The following is a 27,998-nucleotide window of genomic DNA, read 5'->3' as shown; positions in this document are numbered from 1 at the left end:
AATTAACCTCAATATAACATATAAATTTATCCCAATCATTTTTTAGTTTTACATTATTGTGATGCCTAATTCTTTGCGTCAATCTCACTAATTCTATGTATTGAAACAGTCTCACTTTCCAATCTCTGATCGTGGGTATATTGGGGGATTTCCAATTTTGCGCTATTAAAATCCTTGCTGCCGCCGTGGCATACTGAAAAAAGATTTGGTCCGCATTCTTTATCTCCTCTCCAATCATGCCTAAAAGGAACGCCTCAGGTGTTTTAGGGAAGTTATATTTTTTTCAGTTCCTCATAAATTTGTCCCCAGAATTTTTTCACCACATCACAGGTCCACCAGATATGGAAAAAAATTCCAACCTTGACTTTACACCTCCAACACGTGTTATCTCCGGTCTTATACATCCTCCCCAGTTTTGCCGGGGTCAGGTACCAGCGGTACATCATTTTTTCTAAATTTTCACAAAGGCCATACATGCTGTAAACTTCATGCCCTTCTTCCAGAGTGTCGACCATTTATTGTATTCCACCTTGTGACCTAGATCTCTGTCCCATTTAACCATAACTCCCTTCACCTTTTCATCTTTAGTGTCCCATTCCAGTAGTTGTTTATACATTTTGGAGAGAAGTTTATTGTTACCTTCTAAAATTTCCACCTGGTATTTCGACTTTTTTTCGCTCATCCCTAATTTTTTATGTTCACCCCACAGTGCGTTAATTTGGTGGAATTGTATCCATTCCTTGATCTTATCCTTCAACTCATCATATGGTTTAACCTTCCACCCCTCTTCTGTTTTAACTAGGAGATCTTCGTATGTCCATCTTCCACCTGTCATATTTGGTTTTTTTATTTTTATAATATCAATTGGGGAGAGCCACCAGGGGGTGCCTTTTTCAAGCAGATTTTTGTTCCTATTCCAAACTTCAAGTAGCGAACCTCTAATAATATGGTTAGAGAAGCCTCTGTGGACCTTGCCTTTCTCCTGCCACAAATAGGCGTGCCATCCGAACCTGATGTTAAAGCCTTCTAGGTCCAATAAATCTGTGTTCTTTAAGGTAGCCCAGTCCTTTATCCAACATAGACAAGCTGCCTCGTAGTAAAGCTTTAAATTCGGGACTGCAAAGCCCCCTCTCTCTTTTGAATCTGTGAGGAGTTTAAACTTAACTCTAGCCTTTTTCCCCTGCCATATGAATTTAGCCAGGGATTTTTGCCAGCTCTTAAAACATGTAATACCTCTACTTACTGGGATATTCTGAAATAAAAATAATATTCTCGGAAGGATACACATCTTAATCGCGGCCATCCTTCCTGTCCAGGATAATTTCAACCTATGCCAAGTATCTAGGTCTTTCTTGATTTCTTGCCATACCTTGTTATAGTTAAAAGGTAAAGGTACCCCTGCCCGTACGGGCCAGTCTTGACAGACTCTGGGGTTGTGCGCCCATCTCACTTAAGAGGCCAGGGGCCAGCGCTGTCCGGAGACACTTCCGGGTCACGTGGCCAGCGTGACATCGCTGCTCTGGCGAGCCAGAGCCGCACACGGAAACGCCGTTTACCTTCCCGCTGGTAAGCGGTCCCTATTTATCTACTTGCACCCGGAGGTGCTTTCGAACTGCTAGGTTGGCAGGCGCTGGGACCAAGCAGCAGGAGCGCACCCCGCCGCAGGGATTCGAACCGCCGACCTTTCGATCGGCAAGTCCTAGGCGCTGAGGCTTTAACCCACAGCGCCACCTGTGTCCCTTTGTTATAGTTATCTTCCACTAAATTTATATTTTTCGGGGATATCCAAATTCCCAGGTATTTTACCTTGTTTACAACCTTGATACCTATTTTTCGCTCCAGTTGAATTTTAGCATGATCATCCAGGTTCTTTATTAAGATTTTAGTCTTTTTCCTATTTAATTTAAATCCTGACAGTTTACCAAATTCCTCCAAAAGTTCTATTACGCTGCTGGCACTATCCACTGGATTCTCTAACGAAAGGACCAAATCGTCGGCGTAGGCCTTTAGTTTAAACTCTTTTTCGCCAATTCTTATCCCTCTTACATTTGATGCTTCCCTTATTTTATTTGCAATTACTTCCAGAACCATGATGAACAACAGTGGTGACAATGGGCATCCCTGTCTTGTACCTTTCATGATCGTAAACGATTTGGAGAGATTGTTGTTAATAATCAACCTAGCCCGTTGCCCTGAATATATTGCCTTTATACCTTCCAGATAAGGGCCTTCTATTCCTGCCGTTTTCATACATTGTACTAAAAAATTCCAAGAGACATTATCGAAGGCCTTTTCGGCATCAATAAAAATCAGGGCTGCCGGGATGATATTTCAATGATATTTAGGATGTGCCGGACGTTATCTTTCTGTTGTCTATTAGGGAGGAATCCCACTTGGTCTTTATGGATATATTTCTTTAAATACTTCTTAAGTCTATTTGCCAAGATGTCTGCAAAAATCTTATAATCACTATTAAGCAGAGAGATTGGCCTATAATTTCTAATATCTGTTTTTTCAGTTTCCGTTTTTGGTATTAAGGTAATATATGCCTCTCTCCAAGTATCAGGGATCCTCCCTTCTTGAAAGATATTATTAATAACGTCCGCAAGCACCGGGGCTAGGTATTCCCCTAACGATTTATAATATTTAGAAGACAGACCATCCGGTCCGGGAGCCTTTCCAGGCTTCATTCTCTTGATAGCCTCCTTAATCTCATCTACTGTAATCTTCTTATTTAATTGTGCACTATCCTCTTCTGTTAGATATTTCCCTCCGCATTGGTCCAGATAGTTTCCTATTTCTATGCTGTCTTCTTCTCCTTTTTCATACAGCTTCTCAAAAAATTGGATAAACCTTTTTTCTATTTCATCTGGGTCTTCTATAGTCTTATCCTCCATTATTAATTTATTAATCACATTTTGTTTATTCCTTTTTCTTAACTGCCATGCGAGTAGCCTCCCCGTTTTGTTTGCCGACTCAAAATATTTCTGCTTCATAAATTTAATTCTCCGTTCTACCTCTTGATTTAATAAGGCAGAGTATTGTGACTGCAGCACTTTAAGGGATTGGTTAATCCTTTCGTCTCCGGGGTTTATAGTCAATTTCCTCTCACAGTCTCTTAACTGAGTAAGGATGTCCTCTTTCTTTTGTTCCCTCAGTTTCCTACTGTGACTATTTTGTTGTATTAAAAAGCCCCTTAGGACTGCCTTTCCGGCGTCCCAAACTACATCTATGGGGGTATCCCTATTCAAATTTAAATCAAAATAATTTTTCAGAGTACTTTTGGCCTTTTCCCTCACCTCTTCAATTTCAAATAGATATTCGTTCATCCTCCACCTGTATTGTCCCTTTGCTTCTTTTTTAATTTCCAAAACTAAAGGGCAGTGGTCAGAGAGGGTCCTGGGTTGAATTTCACATCTCGATACACTTGGCAATAATACCCTTGACACCCAGATCTGATCAATTCTGCCCCAACTTTGGTGGGGTTCTGAGAAATGAGTAAACTGTTTTGTAAGAGGGTTTTTATGCCTCCAAATATCAATCAAGTCTAAATTCTCCTCAAGATTATTAAATGATTTCGGCAATTTCCCCTGATTTAATTTCCCCTTCTTTACGCTTCTATCCAGGTCAGGTACTGGGACACCGTTCATATCTCTGAGCAGAATTAATTTGTGGTCTTCCAACTCCAACAAAATTTGTTCCAGTTTCGCAAAAAAATCGGCTCTGTTTGTATTCGGGGCATATACCTTCACGACATTAATTTTTCCCCCCCGATGGTTTAATTGGATTCCCAATATTCTTCCTTCATCATCCTTACAAATTAATACAGGCTCCCACTTTTCTTTAACATAAACCACTACTCCTCTTTTCTTATTTTCCTCCGAATTAATAAAATCTACCCCCAGTTTTTTATTTACCAAAATATGCTTATGTTTTTTTGCTATGTGGGTTTCTTGAAAGCAAATCACATCATAATTCTTATTTTTCAAAACCTTCTCAATTTTATTCCTTTTAATTTTCTCATTCAGCCCATTCACATTCCATGACAGAAATTTTAATGTTGCGGCTATTCTTTAACTTTAACTTTACTGTCTCTCTGACCAAAATCTCAGACTATAATCTAGAGCCCTTGTTTCCTGGGAACTCCTCCTCCTCTGCCGTCTCTTCTCCCACCACGGCATCGTCCTTGTCGTCTCCTACTTCTACTACCCTTTCTTCCATCTCTTGCCCTCTCTCCCGCCCTCTCCCACTCTCTCCCTCCTCCTCCTCCTCTCTGGCTCTTAATCTATTTTCTGCCTTTCCAAGTTCTCTTTCATATCTCCTCATAAACTTTTCCACCTCCTGTATGTCCGTCAGTTTAAATTTTTTGTCTTTATAAAAAAAGGTGATCCCCTCAGGGAACTCCCATCTAAATTGTATACCGTTTCTCTTCAAAACAGCTACCACTTGTCTGTACCCATCTCTTTTTCGTAACAATCTTACTGGTATCTCTTTGTAGATAATGATGGGCCTGCCATCAATTCTTAATTTATTATGGTAGCTCGTTTTTAAGATTAGGTTTTTCATTTCCAATGAATTGAAAATCACTAAGCAGTCCCCCAAGAATATATTGGTTTTTAAATGTTGTGGTCTCGTCATTCTAAATACGTTCTCTATTGTGAGAGCCATTTCCTCTTCTTTTAAACCTAACCACTTAGAGAGTTCCTTGATCATTTTCCCTTTTATGTCCTCGTTCCTTTCCTCCCCTACTCCCCTAAATTTTAAATAAAGCTGTTTTTGCCGCATTTCTGCCATGGCTAAATTATCCCAGATCCTGTCTTGTGATTTATTTAGCTCTCTTAACTCTTCCTTCATCTTTACTGACTCTTTTTTCTGTTCTCTCATCTCTCTCTGCAGTTTTTTATTAGATTCCTCAATTATTTTGGATTTTACCGATAGGTCTTGAATCTTAGTTGAGAGTTCTCCAACTGCACCTTCTATCTTTTTATCAATCATCTCCTGCACTTCTCCCAGTTTATATTCCATGTATAACTCAGTTTGTTTAAATTCCTCTTTTATCTTCGCCCATAGGTTATCTAAATCTTTAATTTCTTCTTGGCGAGATAACTTCCTTTCCCCTGGGGTCCCACCTCCTCTTCTCCCATCCTTCCCCATCATTGCCAGATCTCTCCCTTAACGGGTTCACAATCTCCTACCTCTTTTCCGGTGTGACCCCGGTCACAAATAAAATAAAATTCCAATTTTCAAACCAGTTTTCTGCTCAATTTTAGATAGTCCCTTCCCAGCAGCACACTGGGGCGATCCCAGTGCACCGGGAATCAATAGCCCATAATAATCCGAGGAAAAGTGCAGGGTGACTTTACCAGACCCCAGAAGGTTCACTCTCACTTTCAATCTCACTGCTTTTATTATCCAAGCCAGTCCTATCTGTTGTCCAAGCCAGTCCTAGGTATGCGGGGGTGGTGGAAACTGTTAATCCGCAGCAGGATCTTGACGACGTATTGTCCAACTTAGCCCCACGTCCGCTTTAACCCGCGCCAATAACCTCCACTCGACAGAACACAGTCAGAGGCAGAGTGACATAGACTTATCAATCAATGCCGGATATAAATGGTTAATAAACTCCAAAGGCAGCAAAGGGAAAAGAAAGAAAAACTAAGGCTGACGATAGGCGGCGAATATGCTTGCGACTGTATTAGCGTCCTTGTTAAAACGTCCAAAAAAAAAGATAAATCACCCTTTTGAGGTCTCTGCACACCAGTCCCCTCTGCCTCCTTTTTGCAGCTTCTGTCCTAAAATGTCCTAAAGTATTCCGTCGGTTTCTCGCCACCTATTGCCTGTGTTTTTTCTCAAACGGAAGGTGAGGGGGAGCGCAGGAGAGCCGGGTGTAAGGCACGGAGAGCAATGTGTACAGCGTAAGTGAGATTAACTAGTAAACTAACAACTTTCAATTGGCATCCTTGTTGTTAATTAAAATTTTGTAGGTCCATAAAATCCATGGAGTTTTCCTCAGCAATATCTGCCTCGGATTCCCAGTAAATTCTCAGTTCTCAGTTCGTACTCACTCAGTCAGACTAGCAGGAGCCTCCTCATTCCTACGACTTCACGACTGCGCCATTTTAACTCCGCCACCAGGTGGACTCCAAAACAAAATCCGAAGACATCCAAGAGCCTCCCCGCTTTAAGCCCAAAATCTCAGTTTAAAAAAGCACAGAAAACACTGGGAGCTCCATTCTTATCCCTAAGGAAGCCCGTCGCACTTCTCAGCTGAAGCTAGAGGCATAACACTGCAGAGTCGGTGCATCCCCAATTCGCGCTCACGGCCCCGTCGTCCTCGCGTCCTCGCGGCCCGAGGAAGCGACGCGACCGCTCCCACGCTGCAGGGAACCTATCCCCCAAGGGTCTCCCCCTTGGGGTTTTTGGGGTGTGCTGAGCCTTAGCGTCCCCCCCAAGCCTCCACAATGCTCCAAAAGCCCAAGCGGGGCTCTCGGCGCTTCCTCGCTGTCGGCGACCGGAACCGGAAGCGATGCTATTTGGATTTCTAAAGGGCTGACCCTCTTCTTAGAAAAAGCAGAAATTCTGGGAAGGACTATATCAGATCATAATCCAGTAACAATACAAAGGGAAAGTGGAGGATGAATGATGAGATATGGAGAGATGAACAATGGGTGGCACAAGCAAAAGACAAGTTAGCGGAATTTTTCGAGATAAATGGGAAACAAAATACAGATATAAATGTAGTTTGGGACGCAAATAAAGCATACATGAGGGGTCCTGGAATACAGCAAATGGCTAGGCTGAAGAAGAAAAAAGACAATAACATCCAAGAGCTAACTAAACAGATAAGAATTAATGAAAAAGAATTGACCAAAAATCCAAAAAGACATGAAATATTACAGAAAATAAAGATATTGCAATCCCATATCTCTAGTATATTAAATAAGGTAGTAGAAAATAAAATTAAATGGGCAAAAGAAAGGTATTTTGAGTCCGCCAATAAGCCCGGTAAGTTGTTACCATGGATGATAAAGGAAAAGCAAGCAAACAAACAAAAATATAAATAAAATTCTGGACCAAGGGGAGGAAATAACCAACCCAGTATAAATAAAAATAAAAATTTTAAACGTTTATAAAGATTTGTATAAACAAGAACAATTAGATGTTAACAACATGGAAGAGTATAAATATATTACCAAGAATTGAAAAAGAAGAAGTTGAGGCCCTAAACTCCAATATAAAATTAGATGAAATAGCGCAAGTAATAAAGAAAATGCAGAGTGGCAAATCGCCAGGTCTTGAGAGAATCACATTAATGTACTATAAGAACCTGGAAGAAGTAATCCTCCCTATATTACTTTTTTTTATATAATAATATTTATTAAAATTTTGTTTAAACAGTAAAAACATACAGAATAACATATAATTTTCCAATATCCACATTTCATTCTCCTCATTGGACTTCCTCACAACTCTCGTTCCTGCATTCCAAACTCTTAAATTTTACCAGCAATTTATTAACTTGTTTCAATTCTTATAGTATAGTTTTCCAATATTAAATCTCAAATTTTAGAAAATTTAGATCACAGTTTTAAAGACTTAGTTTTAATATAGTATTTATCCAAAATTTGTCTTTTCTTTTAATTGCATTTAGATTCATATTCCTTTTAACTAATTTGTTGGTACCATGTTGTTGCTAATCTTACATCTTTCTTAACATTCATACAGTTAACATCTTAACATTCATACAGTTTGCAATGTTTTTGTAGATAGTCCTTAAATTTCTTCCAGTCCTCCTCCACCAGTTCTTCTCCCAGGTCTCAGATTCTGCCAGTCATTTCCGCCAGTTCCATATAGTCCATCAGTTGCATCTGCCATTCTTCCAGTGTGGGCAAATCTTGGGTTTTCCAGTATTTAGCAATGAGTATCCTTGCTGCTGTTGTAGCATACATAAAAAAAGTTCGGTCTTTCTTTTGCACCCTCTGGCCGACAATGCCCAGAAGAAAGGCCTCTGGTTTCTTAGGGAAGGTATACTTAAATATCTTCTTCAGCTCATTATATATCATTTCCCAGAAAGCCTTAACTCTAGGGCAGGTCCACCAGAGGTGAAAGAACGTTCCTCCCATCATAATGATGTTATCATAGTTCAGATAGTCCAGCATTATCTCATGCAGCTTCTTGTAGAATTCTGATTTCCCTCATTTGGTGCATAAATTCCTAATATCAGAAACTTTTCTCCTTGATTCTGGATCTCAATTGCCAAGATTCTTCCTTGTTCATCTTCTGTTATTGCCCTGGTGGTGGTGTCTTCTTGTCCTGGTCTTCAGACCCTGAAGGTGTAGGTGTGGGTACAGGCAGTGGTCCAGCCCCTGAGGGTCTTTCAATCCCTTTCTGAAGGTCCTCTCCGTAGGTATTCAAAAATTTATCTTTATCTTCAGCTGTTTTAATTTTCACCTTCTTCCCTCTGAACGTAAAAGATAGTCCTTGGGGAAATTCCCACCTAAAGATAATTGAATTACTCATCAACAGCCTTACTAGTTCAATGTAGGTGGATCTAAGGTCCAAAAGTTGTTTTGAATATCTTTGTAAATCTCTGCTCTTTTGTCCAAAATTTCAAGTGACTTTTCGTAGTGTAGTCCTAGTATTTTCTCTCTTTCCTCCTTGGATCTCAAAGTAATCAAACAGTCTCTAGGCTTGTCTTTCCTTGTTGATTTTCCAAGTCTAAAAGCGGTCGCAATTTTAAAGTCCTTTTCTTCCTCCAAAGGCCACCACTTGGAAAATTCCTTTGTCAAAAACTCAATTAAGTTCCCTTGTTCGGGTTCAAGTTCTGGTATAAACCTCAATTTTAAGTTGTTTTCCCGAGCCCGTAGTTCGATCATAGACAGGTAGGCCTGCTGTTCTCCAACCTGCTTGTGCAGTGGTCTTACCTCCTGCTCCAGTGCCTCAGATTTCTGGATGGCTTCCTCTGCCAATTTCCGATTTTCTGCAGTGGATTCAGATAATTTGCCAATTGATTGTGCATTCAAAGTAACTTGTTCAGTTAGTTTGTTGACACTGTCTCTAGTCTGATCAATCTTTGCCGTTTGTTCATCCACTTTTTTGTCTAAGCCTTCCAGTTTTTCAAGTATTTTGTCTAATACTGAAGCAGATCCACCTGTTGCCATATCTTCTACCAACGGTTGCTCAGTTTCTTCTAATTCCAAAACATCAGGGACAGATGATCTGCGCGGCTGTGAAAGTAGATTCAAGGTTGTTTGCTTTTTCCCTTTAGCCGCTCTTGTTGGTCTCCCAGTGCCACTCATTCCAATTCTGTCTGCTAGTCAAGGTCAAATTGAGTATATTCCCATGAGAATCCACAAGCCCATAAAGTAAACAACCAAGTAGGAGGAAAGGAAACAGAAAGCAAAGTCACATATGGTTGTAAATCCAAAGTCCTCTAGAGGGAGCCCACTTATGTTAGAGGGAGGAAGTCAAGTTATTAGTGTCAATTATTTAAAACTTCAAAATTTTTCCAAATTCCAATACTTCGAAAGCAATATCCAAACAGCCTTTAATTTCCAAGAAACCTTCAGTTTCCTTGTGTTTAGCAGAGTTGGTCTCAAGATATAACAATGTCTCAATAAGTGCAGGATAGAGCAATTCAATGTAACAGTTCCACTAGAGCTCAGCTTGTAATAGCACCAAGCAACAAAGTGTCAAAAAACTTGCAATCTGACAGTTCTGTTATCTAGGCAGTCCGCCTGCCTGGGGTTCTCTGTCAATTTGTAAATCCAGCAGAAAAGGTAAAGCACAGTTCATGTTACGAAGTAAGGCTTTTAAAGGGTTAAGTCCCAAAGCGACTTGAATAGATGTAAGAATTGATTGCCTTTTAACGCCTCTTCAAAGGCTCCAAACATCAAAGTCTTTGCTTTAAATCTTAAGCAGTGGCAAGAGACGGACTTCCTGGTTTTGTCTCTCGCTTTTAGCCGAATTAGCAATAATTTATCCTCCAAATCTTTCTTTCTTTTCTTACTCACGAGTTGTTGTTTTCCAATCGAATGTTCCCAGGAAAAGAGGACAGCGCTCGCCGACAGCAGCTACGCGGCTTCACTCCCCAGAAAGCGCGATTGACTCACAGCACCGCGCCAGCCCTTCCACGTTCCGGGACCTCTTACGAGGTCCCTTCTGCGTTTCGGGGGGCGCTCCTGGTGCCCGCCGAGTCCCACGGCCACAGGCTTTCACTGCCTGTGGTTTTCCGATGTGGGTCTCCGCTTCGCCGTAGCGGACAACCCGTTTCTGCGGAGCTCCCTCTCGCAGTTAGAAGAGGGCAGCCATTGCCGGACGCGCTGCCTCCGGAAGTCCCTATATTACTTAGAATAATGAATAATATATTGGGAGGGAAAGATACACCACAATCATGGAAAGAAGCATGAGCTTTCCTGCTTTGGCTCATCTTCCTTTTTTCTTTTCTTTTTCTTTTTTTCTTTTTCCTTTTCCATAGTGGCTTATGTTTTATGCTGTGTACTTTGATTTTTTTGTAGTTTTTGTAGTTTTTTCCATTATTATTATTTTTAAGGAATTTTCTCTTGTAATTTTGGTTGTCTATATTTATATGTATTTGTTTACAGCAAGATAAAAGTATTAAAAAATAAAAATAAAAATAAAAAAGAATACAAGTAACAGCTACATGTCTGCTTTTATTTTCAAGAAAGGCTGCTGTAAACACCTCTCCAGTGTCCCACAAGGACTCATACTATACTTTTTGTGGAGTCCAACCCCCTGCCATGCAGGAATCTCAATTTAGAACGTGTGATCCAATGAAAATTCAGCAGGGAATTTCTCCTAATATACAGATACTTGTGAAGCAATTTCCCCATACATAATGTATTGTTAGTTACAGGTAGGTAGCCGCGTTGGTCTGCTGTAGTCGAAACAAAATAAAAAAATTCCTTCCAATAGCACCTTAGAGACCAACTAAGTTTGTTATTGGTATGGCTCTGTATGTATTTTTGTTTGTCATTTTCATACAGGCAACTCCCAATTTGCATGGGGGCTATGTTCTGGGCCTCTGTGCATGTGACCAAAATGACATATGTGACCAAAATGACATAGCACCCTGAAGAGTCTTCTTGGCTCCCCAGAGCCCTAAGGGGAGCAGCAGGGCTTACACAGCTGACATGCGGGGAAGTGGCAGCTGCTGCTGTGCTACCCCACACATCAGCTGTTGGGTGGGAAGGCCTCAACAAAGCCCCATTGCGCCTCTGGCCCGTGGGGAGACCCCCTCCAGAGCCCAAAGACGACATCCTCTTCAGACTCAGCGGAAGGTCTCCTTGTCAGAAATCTCCAGGGTGCCCCCAATTTCCAGGTTTCACTTTTGGGTTCCTGGCACTGTGCATTTGCATGCAAATAAAGAGCGCATAAATAGGGAGTTGCCTGCATTTATCCTCCTGAGCCAGGAGAACTGTCCAGGATGTTCTCCATTTCCGGGTTCCAGGCACCATGCATATGTGCGGTTACATGCAAATAGTGTGTGTGTGTAAATTGGGAGTTGCCTGTATTTGTGCACACTTTTCTTAGTATGTGCATTTTTGTACACATTGCTTTGGCTGAAAAATTTGGAGATATGTTAATTTCAAAAGATGGAAGTGTTTTTGGTTCTCATATTGTTTCAGAAAGTGCACAGTATGTAGATTTTCCTTTAAAGGCAACCTGAATCTAATACCTCCCTCATCCCTCGGTTAAGCACAATAATCACCACTTGATGCAGCAGAAATCAAATGTGTGGCCATTGTTTCTTTTAAATGTGAAGCTTCTTACTACTTAAATAACCTTCCCACCTTAGAGAAGGCAACAAAAATACTGTATGTGGGGTCACACAAAACTCCATGAATACATACTACACAAAGTGTGTCGTTATAAAGCACCTGGTTTTTAAAAGAATGGCTTGTGTTTCATCCACTTGATCCATTATTTATTCTGCACTAGACCTAGGGCACGAAAGATACTGTTGGATTTAAAATATGGGAAGAAATCTGAAACTTTTTAGTTAAGAGAAAAGGCAAGTAAGAGGTGACAGGATGGGAGTTTATAAAATGATGCATGGCAGGGAGAAAGAGGGTAGAGAAAAGCTTTTCTTTCTTCCTCTCTTGTAGCCCTTGAACTCTGGACATCCAGTGAAGCTGCACGTTGGAAGATTCAGGACAGATAAAATAAATAACTGATTCATGCAGTGCAGAGTTAAAGTATGGAACTCACTCCCACAGGAGGCAGGGATGGCCACCAACTGCCTCCACCATCAGCAGCAATAAATGCCTCTGCACCCCAGTTGCAGGAACCCATCGGGGTTGGAGAGTGCTCCTCTGCTCTGCTCCTGCTTGCCAGATCCCCACAGGCATCGGGTGCAAACAGGATGCTAGACTAGATGGTCCAGTGGCCTCATCCATCAGGTGGTCCTTATGTTCAGATGTGGCCAAACCAACAACTCTTGGGGTTCAGAAAATTAGGGGGTGGAATTGATGGGCCTCCTCTATGCCCCCCAGGCCTCAGCCTTATTCAGCACATTCAGAATCTTCAACGCTCACAAGCATCCTGCAGAAAAAGCAAGGAAATGAGCAGAAAATAAAATTCATAATTAATCATTATGCTGAAAAGGCAAAGGAAGAAAATGTCATACATTTTTCCTCCTTTTTTTGAAAGAAACTCTTAGGAGGTACATTAAATCCTTTCATTTCCTCTGCATGCCAGTCTTGCAGTGCTCCTAATTAACTCCAAGTTGGAGGTCAACTTACAAACTGGAGCTGAATTAAGGCAAGAGAAATGGATTCATAATTCAGAAGGAATTAACCTGCACCCTGTAATTCTGCAATGCCAATGTTGTGTTACATAAAAAACTAAGAGACATACAAAACCACTTTTCAGTTAGGTGAACTGAATTTCTACAGTTGAATTTTAGTGATTAAAGAAATTAGATGACATTTCTTTTTAGTTCAGAACAGGTGGGGATCTTATCAAGAAATTGTTTCACCCTTTTGCTCACACATTTCTCCAAGATAAATCCTCCAAAACTATTTCCTTCATAGTTACCCATAAGTGTTTGGTGTGTGTGTAAAGATTAGGAAAATAACGCAGAAGTGTTGATTCCTCCCAAAGTTCTACTCCCCCATCTGTTCTCCCATTTTCTGCAGCAGGAGTAGCCAATATGGTGCCCCTCATATTAACTACAGCTCCCATCTGCCCCAGGCAGCCTGGCCAACGCACAGGCATGGTGGGAGTGGTACTTTTTGTCTCATTTGGCCAACTAATTCATGTTGTACATGGAAAGGCAAACATAAATCAAATGATTTTACAAGTTAATGGTAACAGAGTTCATCCCATCACCTGCAACTGTTTGCAGCTCATACCTGTCATTGCTTGGGAATTCTAAGAAACAAATAAACAAAAATCAGTGCAATTTTGAAAGGTCCATCAATCCATCATTTTCATTCATTGGAACCAACATAGATGAAAACCTGCTCCTTTATTTCAAGAACCATGCAAAAGTTGGTGGTCAAAATGCAAAATGTACAGAGAAAAATAACAGATAAATAACTCATCGTTTATTAATATTATCTCTAGCAGGAAGTGCCCACCGCTACCTGGGAATTCAATGGGGGGGGGAATAGTGTAGTTGGAGCTAGTATCTGTCATGAGAAAAATTGGGTGAAGCCAAGCCAAAGTCATTCTTTGGTCCACCATCTTGATTCAAAATGGTACCTGGCACTCAAACACTGATGAAGATTGCTGCCCCTTCCTCAAGAACCCTCATGCAGAGTTTAGTGATGATATCTCGAGAGGGGGCCAAACCCATGGCCCCCGAAAACTACCACCTCCAACTTGGAAACCCTGGTGCCGAGTTTGGTCAATGGTAGGTCACGAAGAGTCGGACACAACAACAACAATAATAATAATTTATTATTTGTACCCCGCCCATCTGGCTGGGTTTCCCCAGCCACTCTAGGCGGCCTCCAACAAAGACCAAAAATACACTAAAATATTATGCATTAAAAACTTCCCTGAACAGGGTTGCCTTCAGATGTCTTCTGAATGTCAGGTAGTTGTTTATCTCTTTGACATCTGATGGGAGGTGCCACTACCAAGAAGGCCCTCTGCCTGGTTCCCTGTAGCTTTGCTTCTTGCAATGAGGGAACTGCCAGAAGGCCCTCAGAGCTGGACCTCAGCGTCCAGGCAGAAGGATGGGGGTGGAGACGCTCCTTCAGGTATAATAGGCTGAGGCCATTTAGGGCTTTAAAGGTCAACACCAACACTTTGAATTGTGCTCAGAAACGTACTGGGAGCCAATGTAAACGACTAAACAACAACAACAACAAAACTTGAGAGGTGGCCAAATGCATAGAGAATAGATAGATTGACAGACAAACCACCTTCCAAAATATATAGTAGATTATGATTACTATGGTTGTTGTTGTTAGTAGCAGTAACGATTGAACAGGTTTGTATAAAACACCCTGGCAGGGCTCTTAGCCCACTGCTGCAGCACGAAATTTCGCAGCCCCAGGGGAAAGGGTGATCTGGTTGCTGTACTGTGCTTAGCAAGACAGGGCACCATTGACCAAGAGCATCACCCCACGCCCAGGGGAGGCTGTTTTCCAAAGGGTTGTACTGGGGCAGCACAGGAAACACCCTAGTAGCTTTAGCAAACAACCTGCTAGATACCTAATGAAATAAAGTCCACAAAAAATCAGTTTCTATAGCTGGGGAGGTTGGGAAAGAATGAAGTCCTCTTAATGACACAGTATCAAAATATCAGAGGAACCTCTGATTTAAACTTCAAATATTTCAAGTTAAAGCAGCATGCTAAAAACTCATAATGGAGTAGGTTTTTTAAGAGCAAAGCTTACCGTATGAATTCCCCTGTAGAAATTCCAGTCAACAGTGAAAGTTATTTATTTTAAAGCTCAGTTTTAATTGGAAACATATGTTTGGAACAAATGAACAAAATTTCAGTAAGTGTCAGGGATGTGGCTCAACCGCATGCAGGGGAAGAGTCAGGTTCAGAAATTGACCCAAGTGAGAGAGAAGCTGGCTCTGTAGATGAAAGCTGGCTGACAGAGCCGGGAAGGGGGAGTTCGACCCCCCTTCACAAAGAAGTCACAGTCAGATAGCTCTCAAGAAGGGGAAGAGTTAGGAGGCAGTCAGTGGGTTGCTAGGCAACCAGCAGAGAGGCAAAGGATGAAGAGTGTATGTAGTGTCTCTAGTGTCATTTTAATGTCTGTCTGCAAGTAACTCCCCCCCCCATACATACATACATACATACATATTGTTAAGCATCACTGTGCCCGACATCAGCACCAGGAATTTTCCATTTTAACTTCTCAGAATGTTACGAAGTGACAAGGAGAAGTACCTAAAAATGGATCCTGAAAAAGCATCAAGAGTGGGCTCTGCTGAGGTCCTATCAGCTCCGCCAGGACACTGCATGGCGGCACCAAGTTTGGTCTCTTTAAGCCACACAGTCCCATCCTTTCCCCCAGGGATTATAGGGGTCATAGTCCAGCAACATCTGGAGGGATGCAGCATTCCCCTCCTCATCTTAGACCCCCTGGCTCTCTTTTTCTCTTTGCTCATGGGATAGAATCAGTCTTCAAAATTAGCCTCCAAAACAGCAACTTTCCCTGTGGGAAGCCCACCTGCTCAAGCATTTATGCATAACTCGAATGTAGACTAAAACGGAACTGATAAAGAAAGAAAGAAAGAAAGAAGAAAGAAAGAAAGAAAGAAAGAAAGAAAGAAAGAAAGAAAGAAAGAAAGAAAGAAAGAAAGAAAGAAAGACAGGCAACCTTTTTAGCCTATAAAGAACAGGCCTGTATTGTTGAGTGAATCGCTTTTGTGTGACCAAAAAATATTTTTCCCCCATCTCTAATTTCTATTATTCCAAAAGTCTGCCAACCTGCAGCTATCATTCCTAATACTGGCACATTCTTCTTGAGGGAGTGGGAGATGCCTGGGCAAACATTTTCCATTCGGGATATAACAGAAAGCAGATCCTGAGCCCAAGCTCTGTCCTCCGCTTGCTATGAGCGATATATATGTGGCTAACGTATGTTTCCAATTTATACCACACAGGAGTCTGTAAAAACTACAGACAAGCCTAATTAAAATAAAATACTGCCAGGGAGCAATTGCAACTGCCTGGCCGTAGGCATAACATGATTTCCAACACACAGGCCAATTTTCTTGTGCTATGAAGTTGCGGGGGGGGGGTCCATAAAGCCCCCAAAACTACAAGGTCATTAAAAGAATGAAAAGGGTGTCCTGGTTGTTGAAGAAGGCTGGGTTGATATCTGGTAGTGTGTGTGTCTAAAACTAGTTTTGAGGAGAGGGGTTTCAGGAGAACAAGTTTTGACTTCTTTAAAAGTAAGAGCAGACAAAACTCTTTCATAAGGCAGGTCAATGGCTTCACTGCATGGCTGGGCAGTATAAGAAATTCCCTTCCGCCATGCCCTCCACTTTGTGCCAAGGCAAGAATGCAACCCTATATACGTGGTCATTATTTATGTCTATTCAAAATAAATTCTCATTTGAGATCAATGAGACTTACCCCGGGGCCCTGAGTTTGCTAGTATTCCTCATCCCTCACCATCCACTTGTTCCTTTGGTGTTGTGTCTCTTTGAATCAAAGAGTTGGAAGGGAATCTCTTGCTCAAACCCACAACCCTGAGATGAAGAGTCTCACGCTCTAGGGGCAGAGGTGGCCTTGTTGTTGACCTGCTGCCCTTATCAGTTAAAAAACAAAATAAAGACCACACAGAATGAAATAAAGTATAAATAAATGGTAAGCATAAATTAGCAAATCAAACAAAGCTGCCAACTTACATTAGATGCAGAAACTAATAAATGGCTGTGACAGCAGGGATCTTTAAGTTAAATATGTAGCTTCTGCCCACCCAGATGTTGTTGGACTCTAGTTCCCATCAGCCTTGGCCAGCAGGACCAAAGGTCAAGGATGATGGGAAATGGAATCCAGCAACATCTGCAGCATCTGGGAAAGGCTGGCTTAGGAGCATCAATATTCATTACCAGTGAATATTACTGCCTTAAAAAGGCGTGATTTTTTCTGTTAGACTTTTTATCAACCCTCACAAATCATTACATGGTTTCAAGTTTCCTTTTGGGAGGCCAGCTGAGATGCCTAGTGGTGACTTGACATAATTCTGCCCAGGGCCACAATCTAGGCTGCATTCCTTTACACTACAGTTAAAATTTATTTGAACACCAGGCATGTGAGATTTGAAAATGATGGAAGATCTGCTTGGACCCCAGTAGACCAAATCACGCTCCCAAGAGACACTTGAGACTTAAAAGGGAAAAGGCTACGTTCTGGATTCTCTTAAACATACACATCTTGGTTGTTCCAGAGTTGAGGCAGCCGAGAGTCGTGCAGATTGCACAGAAATGAGTTGCTCAGACTCTCCCAACCTGCTGATCTCAACCAGAATGGCTACAGCCACTGGCAGCCTTCCCACTATGAATTTCCTTAATCCTTTTCAAATACACCCTGAGCCTCTGGTCATAGCCAGGTCTCTGTACTGTGTGAAGTTAATCCTCCATTTGCTGCTCCTGAATCTGTTGCCCATCTATTTGACTGAGCAGCCACCAACTTCTAAAATAAGTGGGGTGGGGGGGACTTTGTCCTGTTGACATGGCATCATGTGGCGGGGCTCACGTTTTAAAAATCCTTTCTCAAAAATGAAGAATAGAAGCTTGCTGGGAGAAAAGTGAACCAGGAAACTAAGTAGTTTATAATCAGATGTTGAGAAATTGGTCGTATGCTTTGATAGCCTTTCCCTTTTCAAAATGTAACTTAAAGTACATTCGCTTTTTTCCGCAATTCTGCTTCTGCCAGCTGGCAAGTGTCCTAATTTATGTCTGGGATGTAGAGGGCAGATCTGTCCACTTGCTGCTGGGTTTTGGAGCACCTTCACACAAGACTCTGTGTGTACGGTTGAGTGAGTCTCCTTCTCCATAAAGGCCTGTTTGGAGATCAGTGTTGGATATACATTTTCCTTGGCATGCGGGTTTTGGGTGGGGATTTATTTTATTTAACTTTTATGCAGCAGGGGAACAAAATGCTATAAACTACATTCTCACTGAAAGTTCATTCATTAGGGAAAATCAAATTATAAGCTGGGAAACAAGACAGCTCAGTTGCACGCTGCTTTGGAAATGACACTCAGGCAAACTCGGGTTGCATTAACAGGTGCATAGTGTCTAGATCGTGAGAAGTAAAAAGTCCTATGCAGGCTGTCTCCTCCTTGGTGCAAATGAGAAGAGAGAGGCCACCTCTGCCTTTTGCATTGTGCCTCCGTCACCTGGCCACTCCCCATGGAAGAAAGGCAGCAGTCAGCAGGAGGCCCATGAGTCTGGATCAAGTGGGTAGCCTATTCTGGCACCAGCAGTCTTTAATTTTTCCCTGTTTACCCTCCAACTCATGCAGAGTGATGAGGATGTAACTTGTTTGTTTAAATATTTATAATCCACAGTTTCATAAAGTTACATAAAGTATATCAAGGCAGCTAAACAAATGTAACAACACCAGTCCATAAATATCCATAAAACCTAATTTTAAAAATCAATAAATTTTGGGTGTGGTAAAAGATGGCTGGGATGTCTTCACTATGGGGGAGTGGTGAACCCTGGAGAAGAGAAGGATAAGGGCAGACATGATAGCAGTCTTCAAACAGAAGATATCAACTTTAAAGTGGAGATTTCTGCTATTGCTCTTTTTCTATTTGCAGAATACTGCAGTATATTGTAGTGACTATATAATGAGCATTCAAAGGTGATTATTCAAATGAGCATTCAAAGGTGATTATCAAAGTGGAAAACAGAAGTGCCTGGTGTGCTCGTGTCCATGGGGTCACGAAGAGTCGGACACGACTAAACGACTAAACAACAACAACAACTATATGTAAAATTCAGTTTATTTGGTCTACAGATGATAAGCATCAAATACAGTATGTGGTCCTTAAGACAACTACAGCAGAGAAAAAGCACAAGACACATGAAAACAAATTGAGCCTTTTAAAATTAAAGTATAACAATATCCATTATCAGATATATTCACTCCTTCATGCCAAAGGCACCAAAATGTCTTAGACTGAACAAGTTTCCAGAGTGGTTTTTTTAAACTGCTATCCAAAATAACCATCAGGAACCAGCCAGATCTGATTGTTCCTTCTGGAGTTTTACACACAATGTATATTTCATTCTTTAGAGTGGAGCACCACTGTGTGGCCTTTGTGAAATGAAAATGAATTCTGTATAACTTGAAGGCATGCCCACATTTCCATTCTCTACTGCACAGGTTCCCCATCCATCTGCCACACTCTCCGTCCTTCTGGGAGTGGGGGGGGGGTAGTTATGCTTATAGGTGTCCTGGGACCCATCCTTCAACTTTACATTTTTTAAGTTGAAAGTTTTACAGTGAATTGAGGGAAATAAGAAAAGAAACAAAAGGAGAAGAAACAAAAGAAAACAGGATAACAACACGAGCACCAAGGAGGAGTTAAGAGACAGGGGGAAATGGGCTAACCGAAAAACCATTATATGGGCAAATGCACACTCCCAGGCAAATCACCATGTAATGGGTTCTGAAACCTTACCACATTACTGCTGGTGAGTGAAAAGTCAGATTTTAGCCATGCAAAAACTGGCATCACATCCAGTCAGTGTAAGCATCATATGCTTCATCCGGGGGGGGGGATGAGGGAGGAAGTGAAAAACGAGGCAGTGGGTGTCCTTTTGGGGCCCCTTCCACAAATGCTTTCACTACTCCGAGTTAAGGAAGGAGAGGGCAATGTGTTTGGGGGGTTGGAAAGGAGTTATGGGCTGACAACATCTTTCTGAGCCCTCAAATTGCCTTAGGAATTATTTTCCCAGTTTTCCTGTCTTCCTATCAGCTTCTCTGTGTGAACCAGCTGCAGTCTCCCAGGTAACATAGACGCTGCTAGGCAGCTGAATGTGCATGCGTACTCCATCCATTTCCTTCCCTCCCACTCACCCCTTCCGTGTGGCCCTGGGCACTGGCACTCCCTGCTACGCCACTGGTTTAACTATACACTGTGTGAAGAAGGCCTACCTTTTGTTTTTCCTGCAACTTCATTCACCTTCATTTGATGACCCCACTGGGTTCCACCATCTCTCCAAGCAACTCCGTCTGGCATCAACCTTGCCACCTTTTAGGTGCCAGGCAAAGATGTTTCTGTTCTCCCAGGGTTTGGGATCTTAAGGTGGAAGTGACCTTTGACCAGTTTTGCTGTTTATCTTTAAGGGTGGTGCGGCATGGAATCTCCCATGTTATTATTGGATAAACACTATGTTTTATAGTTCTATCTATTTTATGATATGTTTATATTTTAGAAAGTTACTTTGCATTGTACTATTTTTGTAAGTTGCTTTGAGATTGATTTAATTGATGAACAGATTTAGAAAAATAATAATAGCAGCAGTATTTCCAGGGGGAAGAATATTCTCTATCCACATTTTCAGAGGTCATTACAATGTATTCCTTTCTTTATTGAGTGCAATGGAATAGCAGGTTGTCCACCAGGTGGCACCAAAGGTCAATTTAGCTCACTGTAATCTGTGGCCTGGGACAATCGGGGAAGAAGGAATTGGAAACAGCAACCAGAACCGAATCTTACTTTTGATGATATGTGCAGCACACAACCTTGTTATTACCAACACACTCTTTTGACAGAAAAATAAATTTAAAACTTCATGGAGGCATCCTCGGTCAAGCCACTGGCACCTCTTAGACTATGTTATTGTCTGTGCTAAAGATGCTATGATGTGCTCCTTACTAGAGCTATGACAAGCACCGACAACTGCTGGACAGATCACCGACTAATACGCTCCATGATGGCTATCAAGATTATACCTCAATGAAGGCTTCAAGGAAGGAAACCAAGGCGCAAAAACCAAGGCTTCAAGGACCAAAAACCAAAGCGCAAAATGAGCACTCAAGCCCTTCAAGATCCCATTAAACGGGACTGCTTCCAAACGACTCTTAAGGACCATCTGTTTCAGAATTCCCTGGTAACATCTAGGAACACTGGACCAAGCTAAAAATATCCATTATTGCAGCCTGTGAACAAATTATTGGATACCAAACCAAGAAACACCAGGACTGGTTTGATGAGAATGACAGTGAGATTGAACGCATGATTGACAAAGAAAGGAAGACCTTTCAGATCTGGCAAAGAGGTAGAAACTGCGCCACTAAGAAAAAACCCTATGCCAACGCTAAGGCTGAGGTTCAAAGAAGAACCAGAGAACTAAAGAACACCTGGTGGATAAAAAAAGCTCAAGAGATCCAGCACTTAGCCGACACTCATGATGCACAGAGTTTCTTTAAAGCCACAAAGACCATCTATGGGCCAATAAATCATGGCATATGCCCCCTAAGCTCAGCAGACGGTACCACACTTCTAAAAGATAAAAAAACTATTGCACTGCACTGGAAAGAACATTACCAACATCTCCTTAACCGCAACTCCCCCGTAGCTGCTGAGGTCCTCTCACAAATTCCACAAAACCAAGTTAGAGATCAGCTTGCAGTATCTCCAACTCTGGGAGAGCTGTGTACAGCTATTAACCAAATGAAAAACAACAAAGCCAGCGGACCTGATGGGATACCTGCCGAAATCTTCAAAGTGGGTGGAATCGAAAAAATCCCGGAGAGAGAATAGATCCCAGCAGACTTTAGAGATGCCAAAATCATCAATCTCTTTTAAAAAAGGTGACAGAACTGATTGCGGAAACTATCAAGGCATCTCTCTATTAGCTGTGGCCGGCAAAATTCTTGCAAGGATCTTAGCAAACCGTCTCGTAACAATATCCGAGGTGACGCTTCCTGAATCCCAAAATGGTTTTTGACCTTCTAGGGGACAGTGGACATGATTTTCACTGCTTGACAGCTTCAAGAAATATGCAGAGAGCAAAACCAACCCCTGTATATGGCGTTTATTGACCTGACTAAGGCTTTTGGCACTGTAACTCGGAATGCCCTGTGGACTGTCCTTCTGAAAATTGGCTGCCCAGATAAATTTGTAAACATAATGCGGCTCCTCCATGATAATATGACAGCAACAATCACAGATAACAATGGGTCTCAAATTGAACCATTCGCAGTGGGATCAGGTGCTAAACAGGGTTGTGTTATTGCCCCACCTCTATTCATTACTTTCATTGCCATGATCCTACACTTTGTCAAAGGGAAACTCCCCACCAGAGTAGAAATCATATCTCGAACAGATGGAAAGCTCTTCAGTCTGAGCAGGCTGAAAGCAAAGAGTAAGGTTACTGTAACTTCCGTCATAGAGCTTCAGTATGCTGATGACAATGTAGTGTGCGCACACTCAGAGGATGACCTCCAAACCATCCTAAATATCTTTGCAGAAGCTTACGAAAAGCTTGACCTATCACTCAACATCCAAAAAAACAAAGTTGGCTGCACCAACAAGTACAAAATAACCCCTCTGCAGTGCCACAAATCCAACTCAATGGTGTAACGCTGGAAAATGTTAATCACTTCTCCTACCTAGGCCATTATCTTTCCACAAGGGTCAACATTGATGCCAAAATCCAGCATCGCCTGAGCTCTGAGAGTGCGGCTTTCTCCCAATTGAAGTGCAGAGTGTTTGAAGACTGGAACATTCGCAGGGAAACCAAAATGCTTGTTTCCAAAGCTACCAACCTTACTGTATGCTTGTGAAACATGGACCACTTATCAATGCCATCTCCAACTCCTCGAAAGATTCCATCAACGGTGTCTCTGAAAATTTGTACACATCACTTGGGAAGACAGGCAAACCAATGCCAGTGTACTGGAAGGAGCAAAGATCACCAGTGTTGAAGCAATGATTCTTCAACATCAACTTCCTTGGACTGGTCATGTTGTGCGGATGCCTGATGATCGCATTCCAAAGCAACTACTCTATTCTGAACTTAAAAATGGAAAGCGTAATGCTGGTGGTCAACAAAAGAGGTTTAACGACTTTCTCAAGGCAAATCTTTAAAAATGTAGTAGAAACACCAACAATTGGGAAACACTTGCCTGCGAGCGCTCCAGTTGGAGAACAGCCTTTACCCAAGGTGTCATGGGCTTTGAAGACGCTCAAGCTCAGGACGCAAGGGAGAAACATGCTAGGAGGAAGGCATGCTTGGCAAAGCCACACCGTGAACAACTCCCATCCGGAAACCAATGTCCCCACTGTGGAAGGACGTGTGAATCCAGAATTGGCCTCCTGAGTCACTTACGGACTCGTTGTTGTGTTTATGGAAGACAATCTTACTCAGCTACGAGGGATCGCCAAAGAAGAAGACTTTTTTGTAAAATGAATAAAGCCAAGAAAGGTTCACACCCTTCTTTAAAAACATACTGAGCTGGATACAAGAAGATACTTGCACAAACAAACAACATTTTTGATAGTGCAAGGAGAACCAGTGACTTACAATTATGCCCCCTCTATATGCAGACCCCCTGCCCTGATCTTACCACACCATTTATTCCCAATGATAACTCAGAGGAGAACAGGAGGCTGCAAGAGGGAGGGCAGAGCAAGGGAGTAAAATGCTGCTCACAATTATTAGGATCCAGCCCATGACCTATAGGACTGGCCACAGGCCGTCAGGCACCTTTCACAAAGGGGCTTGTCAATATTAATTGACTGCCCCTTTCTCCTCAGCAGTTAAAAGGTTGGGATGACATTTTGGCTCCAATCCTACATACATTTAGGGTGACATCCTACATTGCGTATGGCACAGGGATAGCACCCAAAAGTGGAGGTTCTATTATCACATATTCAGTATGATGCCATATTACTCTGTACAGCCAGGCTCTCCATCGCCACGTGCCTTTGGGTTAGACTGTGGAAGGAGAGAGAGGTGAGGAAATGAAGACTGTGATACAAAAAACCAAAGGATGGAGTACCCTATGCAGTTTGAGGGTGAGCTTGACACTTTTGACGACACCCCCATATTCTCAACAAGACAGGTGCCACCATGGAACCCAGTGCAAGTCTGGCTGAGACCACAAGATGTCAGATTAACACTAGATGTCACTATACCCTAATTTTACTACTACTACTATTTGCACACACTGTATCTTTTTGGGTCACTTTGCATGATATAGCAGTAAAGACACCCAGCTGCAGAATTCACACATATTGCAGCAGCTGGGAAAGCTTTATATTAATACATAATACTTGAGATCGTTCCCCTTCAAAATACTGACAGTAGATGGCCTGATCCTCTCCCCAGCTGCTGTTTGTACATATTTTAAAGGAGCAAGCTGAATTGCAACGCATTTGTCCTTCAGCATCTCTTGCTTTCCTGGATGAACATGAGAACATAAGGATGTAAAAAGAGCCCACTGGATCCAGCCCATCTAGTCCAGCATCCTGGTCTCCCGGTGGCCAGACAGGTGCCTACGGGAAACCAGTGAGCAGGATTCGAGCCCAAGAGCATTTTGTGGTTTCCAGCAACTGGTATTCAGAAGCATCACTGCTTCTCACTGTGGAGGCAGAGAAGAGCCAATAAGGTTACTAGCCCTCATTAGCCCTCTCCTGCATGAATTTGTCTACTATTTTAAAGTCATCCAAGGAAGTGGCCATCACTGCTTCCTGTGGGAACGAGTTCTCTAGTTCTGCTATGTGCTGAATGAATCTCACTGCTTGGTCTTTATACTCTCCAGGTTCCACCATTATGTCATGTAGTCAATGTGAGACCCTGTGCCATTCCATCCCGGCACTGGGGAGTCCTGGGGCCCAAGGAAACACTTGGGACAGCCCAGGGCTGGCCAACCTATGAGACAAGGTGAGGCAACCATCTCAGGCAGCAGGATCCATCTGGCGCTCCTCAGCAGCCGCCCCCTGCCTAAATGCCTCCTCCACAGCAGTCTCTTGGCAGATAGGAGCCAAAGCTGGTCTCCTCCTACCCTTGTTCCCGATGTGAATCTTTATCCCCTTGTTCCTGGTGTGGATCTTCACTCACCCTTCCTCCCTTGGTTTGCCTCAGGTGCAACAATTTATTGGGCCAGCCCTTGCACATGGCTTAGCAGTAGAGATATCTTGACAGCTGTGTCTTGCAGCTTTCAACCCCGTTCTGAAGCTGCTTCCTGCACAGCCGAACAGCTTTTGTTCCAACAGAGAAACTTTAATCTCTCTGCTGAAAATGTCCAGGCCCTCAGGGGTGGCAGCTCTTGCTCAGTCACACCTGCACGGTGCCTCCAACAGGTAAACCGAAAGCTGGTCTACTTACCACCCATTCTGCCACTACCCTATAAAAAGAAGCATTTGCTTAGCTCATTCCTTTTTAAATTATTTTGCATTTCCACAGTGTATCTGGCACCCTCACAAATGCTATTTTGATAAGGACAGGGTAGAATCCAAACCAATGGATTCAAATGGCAAGAAAGAAGATTCCAGCTAAAGTTTAGGAAGAATCTTCTGGTGATGAGAGGGGAATGGACTCCCTCGGAAGGTGGTGGACTTCCTTGGAGGTTTTTAAGCAGAGGTTGGATGGTCATCTGCCAGGGATGCTTTAGTTGTGATTACTGCATTTCTGGGGGTTGGGCTAGATTACCCTCGGGATCCCTGCCCATAAACATTAGGGGAAATTGTGCATGAAAATTCATATATTTGGTGAAAATAACACCTAACAGTACATATTTTTGTGAAAGTAACCTATAAGAATGCATTGTACTCCTAACATGAATGTTAGGAGAAACATTCTGAGCAGTAACTGGGAGACCAAGAGGTTGGCACATTCGCCCTTTCCTACGCACAAGGTTCAAGGCTGTTGCCAGAATCATCCACCTCCCTTCTGTTAGCATTAAGAGGCTCTGCTAACAGGTTTGGAATGGGAAAGAAAGTCTCAATGATTATGTCAAGAAAGGAATGGCATCGCCAGCTGTAAAAGAAGAACAAAAAGAGACACCATCCCACAATCCAACTGAGCTTTCTAAAAGGATTATGGTGCTGGGCACTGTACAAGGCATGAGACACAATTATCCATGAGCCACAGTGAAAGCACAATAAAAAAAGGAGATCCTGCAGATTGGTAGAATATAAAGCATAATACAAATAAATAAATAAATATAATATAATATAATAAATAAAAATAGAATGTTGACTTTTATTTTAATGAGTTTCAGCTTATAGTTGATTTTAATTATTTTTTGAAAGTTTCACATAGTTATCCATATTTTTATGGATAATTTCTCCATTTTATTCTTTTGAGGGCTTCTGTTAGCTTTTTTAACAATCAAGGGGCATATAATTTTTATTAAATAATTTAAATTAAAACAAAAAATAAAATAATTCAGGACAGCTTGGGGAAAAGGAAACCTTTCAACAAGTGTCAAGAACATAACCATACTGGGACTTGCTTCACTTGTAAGAGAGGAGATTTCCAAGAACCTGTCTCATAATGCGGCAAGCACGGGCCTGAGAGCGCCTGGCTGCAGGGGCACATGCGGCACCATCTTCATCCATTGATCTCAATGGCCGGTGTGGATGCTGGAGGGGAGGCAGGCTTTTCACACGTTTGCAATACAATCCTATGAATGTCCACTCTGAAGGATGCTCCATGGACTTCAATGGTGCTTACTCTCAGATTATCAAGTGTGAGATGACTGCCATACTGTCCTCTGCATTTGTGTCCCCATCTCCCTTCTCCAAAAAAAACACCCAGAGAGTGGCAAAGCAGCTACATTGTGAAGATCCCAGTTGAGCTTCAGGCACTCAGGATCAGAAGAGCCTTTGGCTTTAGATCAAGAGATCGCTTGGTGAATAATCTGACCTTAAAAACACACCTGCCATCCACAACAAGGTTACCAGATTTTCCCCCCCAATGAATCCGGGGACACTTTTCAACTTCCTACTAAATAGATGGATTTTGTCAGGGGACTGATATGTAAATCCGTGGACTGTCCCTGGGAAATGGGGATGTCTGGTAACCTTAATCTACAAGAAAATGCAACACTTCCAACTATGCTACAAACATAGCCCAAGAAGATGCGCAAGGTTGCCTGAATATGGACAAACATGGAGAGAGAGGAGAAAGATAAAGAGGAAAGGTTGTCTTTGTCTCTGTGACAAGTCCCCTGGCATGGCAAACAATATATTTTAAAACAAAACATTCATCCTCCCCATGCACATACTTTGCTGGTGGGCTTTTTAGTTTCGTTTTGATTTTGAGTAATCCGTACATAGAAATGGCGCATAAAGACAAAAGAAACCCTCTCCAGGTGGGCATCATCCCTACCTTGCACTGCCCAGACACGCAGACGGAGGTTGCATTTTGGTCACACGGCGTCCCGTCAATGACCTTCTCCGCTTGTCTCACGTAGAACCGATAACCTACTGCTCGACAATTAAGTTCGCATTTCTGACTGCCCTTAACTGAAAGAAAGAGAGAGTGAGAAGGCCATGAGTAATGATAGGGCTGGGTTATATCACCACAGCACAAACAGAAAGCTTGAGTGGAAAGATGGCGGGCTGGAGCTCCCCAACCCAGCCTTCACTACTTCTGCCTCGGGTGCGCTTGGGGACACCGTTGGCCCTGGGTTCTATAGGCAAGAAGGCCGCAGTGGCCCCTCTCCCCGCATGGACTTCCCACCTAGGGATAGAGGAGAAAATTCATGGGGTCACATTTTAATGCAGGCTCGCCAGATTTTCACTTCCCAAACAATACAGCCTTGTGATGCTTCAGAGCATGATGGGCTCCATCAACTGCCCTCAGCCCCAGCCAGCAAGGCCAATTGTCAGGGGTGATGGGGGCCATCATAGAGCAATGTCTGGATGGCCAGAGATTCCCCACTCTTGCAGTGCATGAAGCATTACAAAGCTCTTCTTTGAAACTCACCCTTCTTTGAATTTTGCAAAGCCAAAGAATTGAAAATATCCTCTAAGAAGTGGCAGGAGAGAGTGAGAAGGGCAGGCAAAGCCCACGTCCACCAT

At 42.4% G+C, this 27,998-nt stretch overlaps 1 protein-coding gene and 1 long non-coding RNA gene across 4 annotated transcripts in view; one reads left to right on the top strand and one right to left on the bottom strand.

Moving 5' to 3' along the window:
• LOC309356399 overlaps positions 1 to 27,998 on the top strand; it is a 522,017-nt gene that overhangs the window by 278,769 nt on the left and 215,250 nt on the right. The window lies entirely within an intron of this gene.
• Positions 1 to 27,998, bottom strand: part of THSD4 (thrombospondin type 1 domain containing 4) — a 385,092-nt gene that overhangs the window by 188,979 nt on the left and 168,115 nt on the right. For all 3 annotated transcript variants that reach the window (XR_014162703.1, XM_081887620.1, XM_081887619.1), the window contains exon 6: positions 27,304 to 27,440. Coding sequence is in view for 2 of the 3 variants with exons in the window: in XM_081887620.1 (XP_081743746.1) it covers positions 27,304 to 27,440 (137 nt within the window). In the remaining variant the exon portion in view is untranslated. The remainder of the gene's footprint in view (positions 1 to 27,303; positions 27,441 to 27,998) is intronic.

The sequence above is a fragment of the Podarcis melisellensis genome (assembly GCF_964234715.1).
Source record: "Podarcis melisellensis genome assembly, chromosome: 14".
In the NCBI taxonomy this organism is placed as follows: Eukaryota; Metazoa; Chordata; class Lepidosauria; order Squamata; family Lacertidae; genus Podarcis; species Podarcis melisellensis.
The sequence above is the reverse complement of the archived record's forward strand: the minus strand, read 5'-3'. Positions and strand labels throughout refer to the sequence as shown.